The sequence below is a fragment of the Acomys minous genome (assembly GCF_964271855.1).
Source record: "Acomys minous genome assembly, chromosome: 15".
Classification (NCBI taxonomy): domain Eukaryota; kingdom Metazoa; phylum Chordata; class Mammalia; order Rodentia; family Muridae; genus Acomys; species Acomys minous.
Window position 1 is genome coordinate 75,397,736 of NC_140497.1, and position 14,874 is coordinate 75,412,609.

Sequence of the window (14,874 nt, forward strand, 5' to 3'; positions counted from 1 at the left end):
TCAGGCTTCTTTACCAGTAAGTTCTGGTCAGCATCATTCACTGGAAAACATGGCAGAAAACAAAAAGGAGGAAACCTGGGGGTTTTTTCTTGTTCTTGTTTCCTTAGGTATCACTTCCAGTCAGCTCTGGGTCTTCACTAAGATCAAACCCTACAGGCCGTTCTTTCCCTGAGCTACAGCCTACTCTGGGAATGTTTTCCCATAGTTCTAGGTAAATTCAGCTTCTCAGATCTGATAATTCTCTGCCTAATTTCAAGTTTACTGCTTTAAAAAAAAATGGTAATATCTCCTAATTGTTACTAGTCTGTTTCTCTCATTTGGAAATGTTTCCTTACCCACTTATGAATTTATGTATTATATTAATGTTGCCTCAAAGTAAATTTGTTTATTCAATGAATCCCAAATGATAACCTTTCACTGTAGACCACCTGCATGATGAGACCACAAATCCCTATAGTCTCCATGGGCCTTTCATTAAGGTCAATGTTTTTACTGATATATTTATGAACTATATATACACAGGATGTAGTGGTTTTAATGAGAATGTCCCTAATAGGCTCATGTATTTGGATGCTCAGTCCATAATTGATGAAACTATTTGGGAAGGATTAAGAGGTGTGACCTTGTCAGAGGTGAGCCTTGAGGTTTCAAAACCCATCTCCTCTCCTCTCCTCTCTTCCCTCTCTGTCTCTCCTGCTCCTCCTCTCTCCAGCATCATGCCTGCCTGCCTGCCTGCCTGTGCTATGCTCCCTGCCATGATGGTCATAGACTCTAACCTTCTGGAACTGTGAGACCCCAAATTAAAACATTTTTAAAAATTGCCTTGATTATGGCATCTTATCACAGCACTTGACAACTAACTAAAACAGAGAGGTTTTATCTTACATGCCAAGGATTAAATCTTTCTACAGCAAGACTTTTTTTTTCCCATAATGCAAGGACTGAGGACCTGGTATATGAAATCTTTCTGCTTGACACATGATGGGCTCTCCAGGAAACGCACTTTTGAGATGGAGGCAGATGTTCAGAAAGCTTCCGTTATAATTTTCAGAGTCAAATTCGTGGATGAAATGATACTGCTGTAATAACAGCCTTAAATGTTTGCACAGGGAACTTTGGGGCATTCAAAAATACCCAAACATTAACACAAGGGAGCTAATCCTTAGCTCTTTTTGCCAGTCACTGGTCTAAGGAACCACCCTACAGTAAGTCATGATGTTGAGTAAGACAAGTTCTCTCTCTTCAACTTCCTACACTCCCAGAGGGGAAAAAAATTAGTGTTTGAATTGTGAAGAGAATCGAGTCAGTATACTACAGAAGTGTCCTGGGCTACTCAAGTCACTTAACTTGTGTACCTTTGGGTATCAAATACATTACAAAGCCTCCATTATATTAAAGCATTGGAGCACTGCAGCTGAATCATGATGCAAGAGCTCTGTGGATACCATGGCCCAGTAAGGCCTCATTGTTACAGTCTGCACTTGCCTCATAGCCCTATCATTCATTCACCTGTGCCTAAGATCAAAACTCAGTTTTAGAGCCAGGTGTGGTGATACACACCTTTAATTCCAGCACTCAGGGGGCAGAGGCTGGTGGACCACTGTGATTTCAAGGCTAGACTGGTCTACAAAACAAGTCCAGGACAGCCAAAGCTACACAGAGAAACCCTATCTTGAAAAACAAAAAAGATTAGATGCAGAAACGACACATAATAAATACCCACAAATGCTGCTTTCACTTTCAAGATATTCCATGATCTCCTAAAATCTAGGATGGGGATGTCTGGTTCTGACAGGTGGAGAAGGTTGACTCTAACTATGTGTTTTACCTTTATGTGTGCCTGAGCACCATATATGCTGGTGCTTGAGTAGGTGGTGAGTCTCCAGAAATTGAACCTGGGTCCTTTGCAACACCATCAAGTGCTCTTAAACCCTCAGCCAGCTCTTCAGCCCCTTCAGTGTCTTAAGAGCTTCTTAATGAGGCAGACACTTTCAAATCTGGACTTCAAGACCCCCTTCACAAGAGCTTTCTTGCTGGGTGGTGGTGGCACACGCCTTTAATCCCAGCACTTGAGAGGCAGAGGCAGGTGGATCCTTGTGAGTTCGAGGCCAGCCTGGTCTACAATGTGAGTCAGAACAGCCAAGGCTACACAGAGAAACCCTGTCTTGAAAAAACAAAAAACCCTAAAAACCAACCAACGAAACCCCCCCCCCCAAACAAACAACAAAAAACAGAAACAAAAGCAAAAAACCCACCACCACCAAAAACCAGACTTCTTAGAGGCTGCCCAACATAATTGCTTCTGGGAAGAGCCTCAGGGCCAATTATAGGCTTGTAGAAAATCCTTAAATGTCAAGTAAGTAAACACTAAGTTCTGTAGCCTTAGGGATCTCTATAGATGCCAGCAATCTGTTCCAAGATAATCTAAAGTGTCCTTTTGAGCACTAAGCTGGTTAGCCCAATTTCCTCTGAATGTGACTCGTGCATCTCAAAATCAATTTTCAGCTGAATTTATAAGTATTTTACTGTATGACCTCTCCTTGCCTTCTTTCCCAGATCCTAAGATTTAAAATTACCTTTATACTAACTAAAACATATTTGGGTATCTTGTGTGATATAGAATATTTAAGAAATTACTTTTTGGAGGATAAGAACCCTATCATCTTTATAACCTCTGGAGCAGCTTGTTCATCACAGATATATAACCACTGAATGAATTTACTCTGAGCCTTGACAGGAACATCAAACTTGTTCAGTAATATTTCACTGGGCTTATTTGTCTGATGAGAGTGCCCTGTGGGTCAGACTAACGACAGTAAGATCTTGCAGTTGCTTCGTATTCACAGTACATTTCCAAAGGTCAACAGGAGACGTCTGCTCACCAGCCACTCAGGGCTCCAGATGAGAGGTTTCTTCTCAGCATAAACTTCCATGATTATCAAATGACATACCATCTTATACATACGCAGGGTGATACAGGTCCTTTTGTTTGGATTTCCTCTGTTAAAGATGTCATATAACTTAAAGATCTAGTCTTTATGAAATCTTTAAGTAATTTTCACCAAACAACAACAAAAAAGCAAAACAAAAATCCTCAAGTAGTATGGATTTGCAATTGTTTCATCTAAATCACCTTGGTTTTCTAGTTTACTAAGAGAAGTACCAACCCCAAAGCAGGAACTTAACATTGCACAAATAATCAAAACCCAAGACAAAAGTATGCGGTTGCAAAATGGCCATTTATTGCCTACAGGGAAAGGAAAAGTAGGAGAGAAGGGGAGAGTACACAGGTGCGAGGAAACAAGCATATATTTAGCCCTATACATCGTGTGTGAGCAGTACCCAATCTCCAAAATGGAAAAAAAGTATTTTGTCATCTGACATATAGTTAAGGTTCTTAAGCACCTCCCTTCTGAGCTGCCACAAGATTTCAAAGGCAGGACTGCTTTGTTTAGTCAATGTTCACATTAATGAAAAAGAATACCACCACCCAACTGTGTCCTTTTGCACGCATATCTTCTACAGTGTCTACTAAGAAAAACACCTCAGCTGAGCAGTTCGGTCAAGATCCCGACCTTATCAACTGTTTAATAAATAGAAAAATAAAGCAGCTGGTGATTTTATCAGAGAGAATAAGAGTAGAACCATCTCCAGAGATAACAAGAAAGAGTTAAATGTTTAGAGTAGCACAGAACCAGTCTATCAAACATTATTAGTAGCTGCAATTACATGGCACTTCATTAAGTCCTCTAATTAAAAAAAAAAGAAAGATAAAAGCTTAGATTGTAAATGATTAACAGAACATAAGTTGATTTAGTGCTTGGCTTTTTCTTAGGGTAAAAATAAAAAAATACACAAATTAAAACAGTAGAATCTGCTTAGAATGGTATTAATAGTAATTACCAAGTATTCATGGGGAAAATTACTAAAACATCTTGCTTAGTTTTAAGATCATGTGCTTTACTTTTGGACCATTGTAATAGTTACAAAAACACTACACAGGCCACAGAATGACTAATGTATGCAAAATAATAAATTAGTCAACTTAATGCCAGGAAAATAATCCCTTTCCTAGTCAAATGGTAAAAAGTCCAGGGACAATTACTTGGCACTTATACAATTGAAAATTAAATACAACTTAATCTCTGGTCAACATAATCAAACATCCTGGCCTTTCAAAGAGAAAAAGTATGTATTTTTTTCTCTTTAAAAAAGGGGGGAAAGGGAAAAAAAAGTGCTACTCCATTTCAGATACAACAGAGTTAATCATTTGCCTTCCTTGAAGTACTCCAAGGACTCCTATTGAACCCAACACCTCAGCTGCTTCTGGATGAGGGAACTGACTGCATTTGGACAACTGTACGAATGCCCATGGTGCACTTTTCAGTGCTGCTGGTGTTTAAGAAATCTGCCGCTCATGCGACACTCAACAATTCCAGATCCGATGTGCAGTAACAGCCATCCAATCCCCTCCTCTCTTTCATAGGTAAGGGAATATACACTTTTAGCAAGTTGAGCACAGAGAAAGGACAGTAGTTTCTGAATAAAGAGCAACCCACACACTGCAACACTTACCGCATTACAATGGAAACAGTAGCAAGACACTTGGTCTATCTGGCAAGAAGCAAAGCCATTGTTTGGTACACCAATGCTAGCCAATATTCGAATTCAAGTAACTACACACAAATTAAACAAATGTGGTGCACTGAACAAGCGATAACTAAGAAAATATGTTAGTACTCTGACATAATAAGCAGGAAAGGATCGCTTTTCGGAGGGCTGTCACCATGACTCCTATGCTTTTTGGAGTGACAGATATACAAGCAAAATTAAATAAACGCAGGAAACCCGCTGATGAAAATAACCAGTTAACAGGTGTCAAATTATACCTTCTAAAATATTTTGAAAGGTGAATGCACTGTGCCACCATGTCAAATCATGGTTTCTGATGGCACACTTCTAATTTCAGTTCAAGGCTACTAATTTTATAGGCTGCACCATTAAAAAAAAAATCAACATTTAATAGGCATGCCTTAATTTATATCCTTTGAAAGTCAGCTTACCTTACTAAAAAGTACTTCAGTTTCTCTTTTGGATCCAAGAATAAACCAAGTCTAGCGTAAACTAAGCTAACCAAACTTATACCAAAACTTCCATGTTAATAAAAGTTCCCCTGGAATCTGTGTCTTCCTACAGGCCTTTTAAATAAGACACTTACATGAATGCATTTAGTCAAAACAAGTACACATGCTCTTCCTTACCATGTCCCTGAACAGGTTCTGTTCCCTTCCCTTCCCCTCCCGTTTTCCTCTTTCTGTGGCTCTTGCTCAGAACACATGAGGGTTTTCTTTTGTCTTTTTAAGCATTTAGGTGACAATTACGAAAGATGCTTTTGGCATCCTTAAAGTTTGTTCTTATACTTTGGTAAATAAGCAGGTTAAAGATGTACTAGCATTTATTTGTGTTTGAATTTAAATTCAGGAATTATGGTGCAATTACAGATTTAAAATCATCCAGAGCAGTCATAAACACAAATGTTCCCTTCTGTCTACAGATTCAAAACTTCAGTGAAGTTCCTGATTTAGGAAAATAACTCTAATTGCTCTACTTAATTTATCTACTTCTAACAGACAAAAGTCATACAAATATGATACAAACCAAACAGAAAGTTGGTAAACAAATCTTTAACACATTAGAAAGGTGTTACTTTGGGTTTTATGGGGGGACAGGGTAAGGAAAAAAAAAACCTTACAAACATTACGGCTCACATTTCAGTGAAAACATTTGTTACTTCGAACATGTGACAAAGAGTTTTTGTTTGCTACAGGACCACTACTGTAATACAATTTATGTTTTCTGTGACTGAAGCCACAAGCCAGTTAGTATACTTTGCAAAACTATTAAAATACTTCAGCAACTCAGAATATAAAAGATGAAATTTTAAATCAGTATTACGATGAAGTAAACTTTTAATATGAGGAAATCTAGCCTTGGACTGGAAATAAAGTTCTATGCTCCCGGCTCCTTCAAAGAACACACTCAGCACACTCAGCCTGTTTTTCCTCTGTGCTTTCCCTTCCCTACTCTATTTGCTATTCGATATACAGGTGGTATTTGTGATTTTCATGAATTCTTGGAAATATAATTTAGACTTAGAATTTCACTTATTGACAAGATATACTCAGGAGTCAGAATTTTTAAACGAAGCACAATTTTGTCCACGTTCTAGCTTTAATCGCCACACCCTCAATCTTAACATAATCTGCCACAGATTCAAGTGATATGAGTCTTGGATAGTTTTCAACTTTCTCCCTTCTCAGTGATTTATGACTTTAAGACAAAAAAAAAAGGGGGGGGGAATAAGTTTCATATTTCTACAAATTATAACACTAAAACATAGTGGCTTTTAAAATACATTCACACAGGATGCTTATTAATAAAATTAAATATCTGCCTATGGATACCAGAAACATAATTTGAAAAGAAAGAGATTGGAACAAGGCAAATGGGAGGGGGTGAGGAAGCTGGTCTCAGAACCCATTGTGCCATACCTGACTTTAACATGTGATATTCAAATGAATGTTCACACGCCTTACATCAAATAAATCAAACAAAAATATTCAGCTATGTTGTACAAAAATTTTTTTTTACATAAAACATCATAAATCTTGAACAGATTTACTGTATCTGAATTCTAAAAAGTTGCCTATAGAATGGTGCTGGGATTCTGTTCTCTGCTTGCTTTTAGGCAGTGCTGTTGCTTAAAAGTTGACACCAGGCACAATATTGTAAAACAAAGTCAACAAGCAAGGAGCAGTAAGTGATTTGAGCCTTTTCCAGATGTCAGTCCTGAGGATGCTGCAATATTCCCCATCAAAGTGTGTAAAGCTATGAGGAGGATACTGATGCTTGACAGTGGGTGACGTGACATGCACTTGTATGACTTATAATGGCAAACAGTGCAGTTTCCTCTTCTTCAAACAACACCACATTTTAATAAACTTAACACTCCAGTTCTTAAGACAATTACTAGAAATCATATTTAACATTTAAAAAAATACATAGCACAATCTAAAATGCCCAAGTTTTCTTTTATCAGATAAAATATGCAGTAGCCCAGTGACATAAAGCTTATTAACTTATTCTGAGAGCTAGAAAGTATATGAGCATATATATTTCACTTTCATTGAATATATACCACGTCATTCACCTTGTCCTTTGGGCTTCTCACTGCCAAAGTTCCAAATGGCATGCATTTCATAAGATAATGCTGAGGAGAGCAGCATTTCTGATCATCTGAACTGGCAGCTCAAAACAAGATACCACTCCTTTTACAAAGGGAACAAAGGGGAAACAGTGTGTGAAATTTGGGCAAGAGGCTAAAGGGAAACCGTGCACATGAAATTTAAGATACCATGCCCTAGGTGTGTGCCACCCAAAACAAAACACAATCACCTACTTCAACAGAGCTACTACCAACATTTACGGGAACCACATTAAACTACACAGGACAAGGAGTGGCTTGGAAGAGTGCACTTGGAAGCAGAGAGACCCAACTGCACATCTTCCTGCAACAGAGTGCCTCGGTCATACACAAAATAAACTTAAGCTGTTTACAATGTTTCCCAATTTTTTTTTTTATTTTCCCCTCTACATTTAACTATTAAAAAAGATTTGTATTAATAAATGGGCTCCTCTGTGGTTCATATACAATCATAAGTGAACTTTAAATTTCATTTTATACAAACATTTCAAAAAATATCGGGAGTGAAGTATGGTAGGAAATATTGCTCACATTGCTAATTAACATGCGTCTATGAAAGAAGAAGAATGTTCTGTTAGTGCATATACCTCCAGAGCAGAAAACAACCTGTTCTGTTAGTGCATATACCTCCAGAGCAGAAAACAACCTGTTCTGTTAGTGCATATACCTCCAGAGCAGAAAACCCACCCGAACAAAAGCCCTAAAACTAAACATACAGTAGCTGATTACAGAAAAAGGTAATGTCCACAAAATTAAGTTTTCCATGCTATTCTACTTTCCAGTACTATGCTTCAGGTAATCAAACTGCATGGCTAGCTGATGGATGCTTGAGGTATATAAGAAGGGATACCTGAACACTGAGGAAAATCTGCCATCAAGGATTTCTTTTGCTTGTTTGTTTATTCAGGTAATTTAACTTTTTAAAATAATATTTTATTTACATCAAACTTTGCTGAACTACAGTGACATTCCAATTACAATAGATGACAACGCCTCTGTCACTAGGCACTTTTAAAGGGGAGTGTAAGCTTTACAGACCTCTTCTGGATGCAATCCTGTGTGGTATTACAATCATCCCACCACCCTCATCCCACTACAATTACCCTTGGGGGAAATATTGTTTCATATAGCCTGATCAGTAAACTATGGAGGAAATTAGTATAAAATGACCACAGACAATGTATCATTTAAGACTAATAAAACAGCCTAAGATGTCAGGTTTGAAAGAGGAGACAATTTGTATATATTTAAAACTAATTAAATAATTTAAATTTGACTTGTACTTTTTATATATTAGTGAGACACAAATATAGGCTATTTTCTTTTAAAATTTCATCACATAATGGAAAATTTCTTGTTTATTAAAAATATCACACTTTGATACTAGAAACAGTAAAGTGCATGAAAAGTTTAAAATATAAATTTCAGAAAACTCTTATAGCAGCAAAAAAGCAGAATAAAGAAAAACTTAAAAACACAGACACAACCTTTTCCAATGTTACTGTGCCATAATTAACATCAAGCAGCCAACTAATTTTTTTCCCCACAAAATGGTATTTATGCTCTCTGCCTCTTAAGTGAGACTTTTAAGTGGCCCCTCCTGGCCAACAACAAGGGGTGGTGGTGGTTCCAATACATCTAGAGGCATCAAACTTTGGGAATAAAACAGTAGCTTAATTCAAATCTAGACAGTATGGCAACAAAGATTAAAAGCATATGATGGCCATTTGGCAGCTAGAGTCAGAGAAAAATGATTTAAGGTTTTGAACTACTTCCCCAAATCTGTCCTCTCCTCAAAATCTTCTCTACTATTACCTTAAAACAAAACAAAAAACAAACAACCATTTTACTTTGGAAAACATGTGTAATATTATATGGCTTTCCCTTTTTTAAACTTTGACCAGGGGCTTTTCATTCATTGCAATTTTCTTTAAACATTAAACTGTAGTAAAGATGATATAAATCATGTTTTTTGCCCCCCTAGTACAACCAGACAGAAAAGAAGAGCGAACAAGGAAAATGAAAAATACCAGACACTAATTTTGTGGGCACCCTAAAAATACCAAATTCTAGTTTCAAGATATATGGCAGTATTATCTGCTATTTCCTTACAAATAAACTGGAGAGACAGATTAGAGTTAATACTTCTAAAAATATTACAACTAAAAGCAGATTTTAAAAAAAGTGATTCCTCAAAACAAACAAAAAAACAAACAAACAAAAAAACAACCAATATTTGGCCAACAAACTGTCACATACTATGCTTGATTTTTAAAGCATGTTGTGCAATTATCTTTCATTTCTCAAACTATCTTGTTATGACTAGTGGCTATATTATATTTAATGTACAAATCAAGCAAATTTAAGTGCTTTGTTAATGTGCAAATGACTTGGGAGCCAAAAATCAGCTTGTTATGAAGGAAAACATAAAACTCGAACGTTTTTCCTATAAGGCATGCCATCATTCAATTGAAAATCTTGTATTTGGAGTTTGTAAAAATCACCTTTTACAAAAATGATTGGCTTATTTGAAAACATCTAAAAGAATGTATTTGTTTTTAGAGAGCAACACTGGTGCTGGGCCTCAAATTAGTGATTTATCAATTGTGAATGTTGGTTCCTAATATGATAGGAAAAGAAATCCAATTTTAAAGTATATTAAACTTTTGGATAGATAAGAGACAGACAGTAATACTTTGGTTCCAGCCCTAGTGCCAAATGATATCAGTATGCACAAAAATATACAAAGTCTTACAGCAAACACATAGTGAAAGGAACCTGAAGAAGCAGCTTAAGGACAGCCATACTTCACTCCTACATACTTTGATTTACAACTGTACAGGTCCATAGCGGCAGATCCCCGACTCTGCGGGGCTGTACTCCACTACCTCCGATTAGGCAAGTGAACACCATTGACAAGAGGCAGGAGTGGAGGGTGGAGTTCAAGTTGTGTTAACAGTGAGAAGTGGTCTGAAGGGATGTGAGGGTGTGGACACCCAGTGATGTTGTTCTCAACCAGCCATTGAGGATCTAAAGGCCCCAGGACACCAAGCACGTTCATATGAGTCTTGGAATAGAAAATGTAGTCAATCACACCCTGGGAAGAAATCAGGGAAACAGGGAGGGGAAAGAAAAACTATGTTTAGAAAAAGAGAAAAACTCCATAAAAAGGACAATCCTTAATTTAGAAAAGCTAAATAACTAACAAACTTGTTCTCCTGGTCCTATTATCCTGACTGTAGATTCAACAAGGCTCTAATCTGTGATGAGTTATTAAATGACTAACGGTGGCTCACTGGAGACACACAGCATCCTACCAAATCATAAAGCTTTCCGTTTGTATATAAATTATAAAACTAAAAAGCTAAACACACAAGTTTATGTCTAGGCACCTACAGAACAGACTTTCTTGGTTTAGTAAAATATAAAATACAACCAAACTACTATACAGTTAACTGTCCTAATTTGCTTAGTTTAAAATACTCATTTCTACACATATATACATATATGTGTAGAATAAGACATACAATTCATTCTGGAAATGACAGAAAGTCAAACAGAGGTAAAGAAAAGAGCTACAAATAGACAAACTGATCTTTTGCTTAATTAATATATTTGATGAAGTATGTACTATATTTGCAAGCATTCCCTAGAAGGACCGTAATAAAAGTTACCCAAGTGTTCAGTAATTAGCTTTTATTGTTGCCTTGGTATTTGTTTAGGTTAAGAGAATTAATTAATATAGATTAACTATATTAATATATACCCAAGTGCTTTTAACAGTGCCTAACACATAGTAAAAAACTAGGAAATATTGGTTATTATCACTAATATCTGAAATGTGAACAAATAAAACTTAAAAAGAATGTAAATGACATCAATAACCACAAGCCTAACAAAATTCTTATTTAGTTTTTTTGTATGTATGTATGTATGTATGTATGTATGTATGTATGTATGTGTATAGCTTTTAAAATATTTATTTATTATTATGTATACACTACTCTATCTGCATGTACACCTGCATGCCAGAAGAGGAAATCAGATCCCAGTATAGATGGCCACTGTGAGCCACTATGTGGTTTCTGGGAACTGAACTCAGGACCTCAGGAAGAGCAGACAGTGCTCTTAGCCCCTAAGAGCCCTCCTTTCCAGCCCTCCTTTAGCTGTATATTTAAACCAGACATTTTGAGACTTGAATTTTTTGTTTGTTTTTTTATTTTATATGTGTGTGTGTGTGTGTATGTGTATTTTACTAGCAGATATGTCAGTGGAACATTTGTGTGCCTAGTGCTGGCAGAGGCCAGAGCCCTGCAAACTTTTTCTTTGTTTTGTTTTGAGAAGTCTCTCTGTGTAGCTTTGGCTGCCCTGGACTCTGTAGACCAGGCTAGCCTCTAACTCACAGAGATCTCTGTCTCTGCCTCCCTGAGTGCTGGGATTACAGGTGTGTGCCACCACACCTGGCTGACCTGCAAACTCCTAATTATAAGGGTTTATATTTTTCTTTTTGACATGCTTTTATTTGAAACAGTTCATATGCCAGTCCAAAGACTGCTACTTACTTTGAAATCAAAGGTGTAATTAGTATAAGGCATCAAGTTATTTTCATAGGCGCTCTTAAGTTGGAAGCCATGTGTGATTCTCCCTTCTGAGCTTCCATTCTTTCCACTACAGCTGAAGTTCATAAGACACTCATTGTACCTTAATTCCTTGAAGTCTTTATGGTTGTCAGCTACTCCTCCATTGCTTAAATATTCCACAACACCTAGCACAATAAAGAAAGGAATACTACCTGTTATTATTTAGTGCAAAGCTGTATCACTAAACCTTACTGTACAGACACACCGGGTTTAGAGAGCTTTGGTTAAGTCCTAGAAAACCCTCAGCTGGGCTTGGTGGTACATGTCTTTAATCCTAGTACTCAAGAAGCAGAAATGCAAGCTCATTTCTCTGAGTTCCAAGCCAGCTTGGTCTATACAGGAAGATCCAGGCAAGCCAGGGCTGCATAATGAGGTTCTGTCTCAGAAACAAAACAAAACAAATTTTAAAAGTGTTTTTGTTGCTGGTGTTTAAAAAAATTATTTTTTAAAAATTTAAACACTAGGAATTTAATTGTCTGTTTCAGAATATAGTATCAGGATTACCTAGGAATACCGTCAATCTTAGTGGTTCTTTAGGTTTAGGTGACTTCACTAGAAAGGTCTTTACCTTATACACTTTGGAAATATTACTCTAAACCACTATTTCTTTAGCAGTAGGCACAGTAGTCAATCAATAACATTAGGGTGTGTATATATATATATATATATATAAAACACTTATAGCCAGGTGTGGTGTCACATGCCTTTAATCCCAGCATTCGGGAGGCAGAGGCAGGCCGACTGCTGTGAGTTCGAGGCCAGCCTGGTCTACAAAGCAAGTCCAGGGCAGCCAAGGCTACACAGAGAAACCCTTTGTCAACCCCCTCCTCAAAACACTTATAATAAAAAAAAAATCACTTACAATAAAAACAAATTATTTTTATCAACAATTCAATGTCCAGGGTTAGCTTAGAAAAATCATTATTTCTTAAATTTTATTTATTTATTCATTTTTGACAGGGTTTCTCTATGTAGCTGTGGCTGTCCTGGACTCACATGGTTGACCAGGCTGGGCTCGAACTCACAGCAATCTACCTGCCTCTGCCTTCCTGAGTGCTGGGATTAAAGGTGTGTACCACCAAACCCAGCTTATTTATCATCATTATTATTATCTTACTATTTTACTTGTATGAGTGTTTTGGTTGCAAGTCTGCATACCACACACATGCCTGGTGCCTCTAGAGGTCAGAAGAGGGTGTCAGGTTCCCTGGAATTGAATTACTGATGGTTGTGAGCCACCATGTGGGTGCTAGGCATCAAACCACAGACTTCTGGGAGAACTGACAGTGCACTGAGCTCTCTCTCCAGCCCCTCACATACTTTGAGTTAGTATGAGTCTCAGGTCTGACACCTATGAAGAACATTTTATGTATAAGTAACATTATATGCCAGAGAACAAAAGTATTAGATGTGTCTAAAAAGTTGAAAAGGGTAACAACTTTAAAAAGTTTCCACTGGGGCTGGAGAGATGGCTCAGAGGTTAAGAGCACTAACTGCTCTTCCAGAGGTCCTGAGTTCAGTTCCCAGCAACCATATGGTGGCTCACAACCATCTATAATGTGATCTGATGCCCTCTTCTGGCCTGCAGGTGTACATGCAGTTAGAGCATTCATATACATAAAAATAAATAAATAAATCTTAAAAAAAAGTTTCTACCAAATTAGCAGACACAAAAGTCTTTCACCCCGTTTATACTTAGTTACCAATTATATTAAATTCATCTATTAGTGATTAAGAATGATACCAAAATATGATGGTGTAAAATGATTATCAGTGTTGTGACTAATTCAAAATGAACTGAAAATTATCTAGCATTTATGATATGCTAGGCTAACAAACAATTTTAATAAGGTCAATAAATGCTTATCTCCTTATTCATACTGAATAACATATATAGCTGCTAAGAAGCAGAATCAAGGTCCAACCCTTACAATCTGATTTGAGCCAGTGAACTATGTTATGGTAACAATTATACTAATAGCTACTATAAATGGTTTCAGGAAATCATATGAAATAACACAAGAAAAACTTGCACTTTTAAAGAAATTAAAATAACTATTTTTTGTAACAGACTAAGAAATAAATGTGGGCTGGGGAGACAGCTCAGTCAGTAAAGTGCCTGCCATGCAAGCATAGGAGAGGCTGAGTTCAAGCTTCAGAATCCATGAAAAAAAGAGCTGAGTGTGGTGGGCAGCTCTTGTATACCAGCACTGGCAGGTCAACCTAATCTCCTGGGTGATCCTTTGGCCAACAGGGGCCCAGTCTCACAAACAAGGAGGATGGCACCTGAGGAACACCCAAGGTTGACTTCTGGTCAGTTGTGTGAGCACACACACACACACCATGTATACATGCACATACACAAGGTAGGCTGGGAGAGGCAGAGGAAGGAAAGGAGTTCAATTGGTCTAGGGGTCAAAAGCAAAGATTTGCAAATATTTCAGCATTTACTTACTATGAACAAGTTATTTTCTAAGCTTGGTGACTATTTAGAAATTCTAAGCATAAGCATTCAAGTTATTTTATATTTGCTACTGAGTGATTATTTTGACTAGTCTAAAAACTGCTAGGGACATAATTTAATGGTAGAACATGTGCCTAACATGCAATAAGCTTGGGTTTGGTCCCTAGTGGGGGTGGGGATTAAACAGCTTAATAAAAATATATAATATTCAGAATGTTTTTGCTAATAGTACCGACTACTCTTGTTTAGCATTTGAAATTCAGGATCTAAAATGGAGAACTAAGTTTCACAAAGATGAAATTTAGGCATAAAGTAGTCCAGTGGTGTAATACAAAGCCTTACTGGAATTTTGATCATTCTATACCTACTAGTAAGAAAAGAAAGATCAATGAAAACTTGCCAAGATTATTAAACGAGACAGCTATCTGTGATGACTATTCTCTGAAGAACACCCTTCTTTGCTGAATTCTGTGCCTGAGGTTGATCTTGCATCGATGAAACCTTTT

The 14,874-nt window shown here is 37.1% G+C and overlaps 1 protein-coding gene across 6 annotated transcripts in view; it reads right to left on the minus strand.

Moving 5' to 3' along the window:
• Window positions 1–3,220: 3,220 nt before the first annotated feature.
• The window catches only part of CNOT6L (CCR4-NOT transcription complex subunit 6 like), an 84,956-nt gene continuing 73,302 nt past the window's right edge, over window positions 3,221–14,874 (minus strand). For 4 of the 6 annotated variants that reach the window (XM_084759925.1, XM_084759922.1, XM_084759924.1 and 1 more), the window contains exons 11-12: window positions 11,827–12,029; window positions 3,221–10,361 (exon numbers count right to left, since the gene is read on the minus strand). In XM_084759925.1, the coding sequence (XP_084616051.1) occupies window positions 10,149–10,361; window positions 11,827–12,029 (416 nt within the window). In that variant the 3' untranslated portion in view covers window positions 3,221–10,148. The remainder of the gene's footprint in view (window positions 10,362–11,826; window positions 12,030–14,874) is intronic. The other 2 variants (XR_014775099.1, XR_014775100.1) reach the window with 2 other exon arrangements.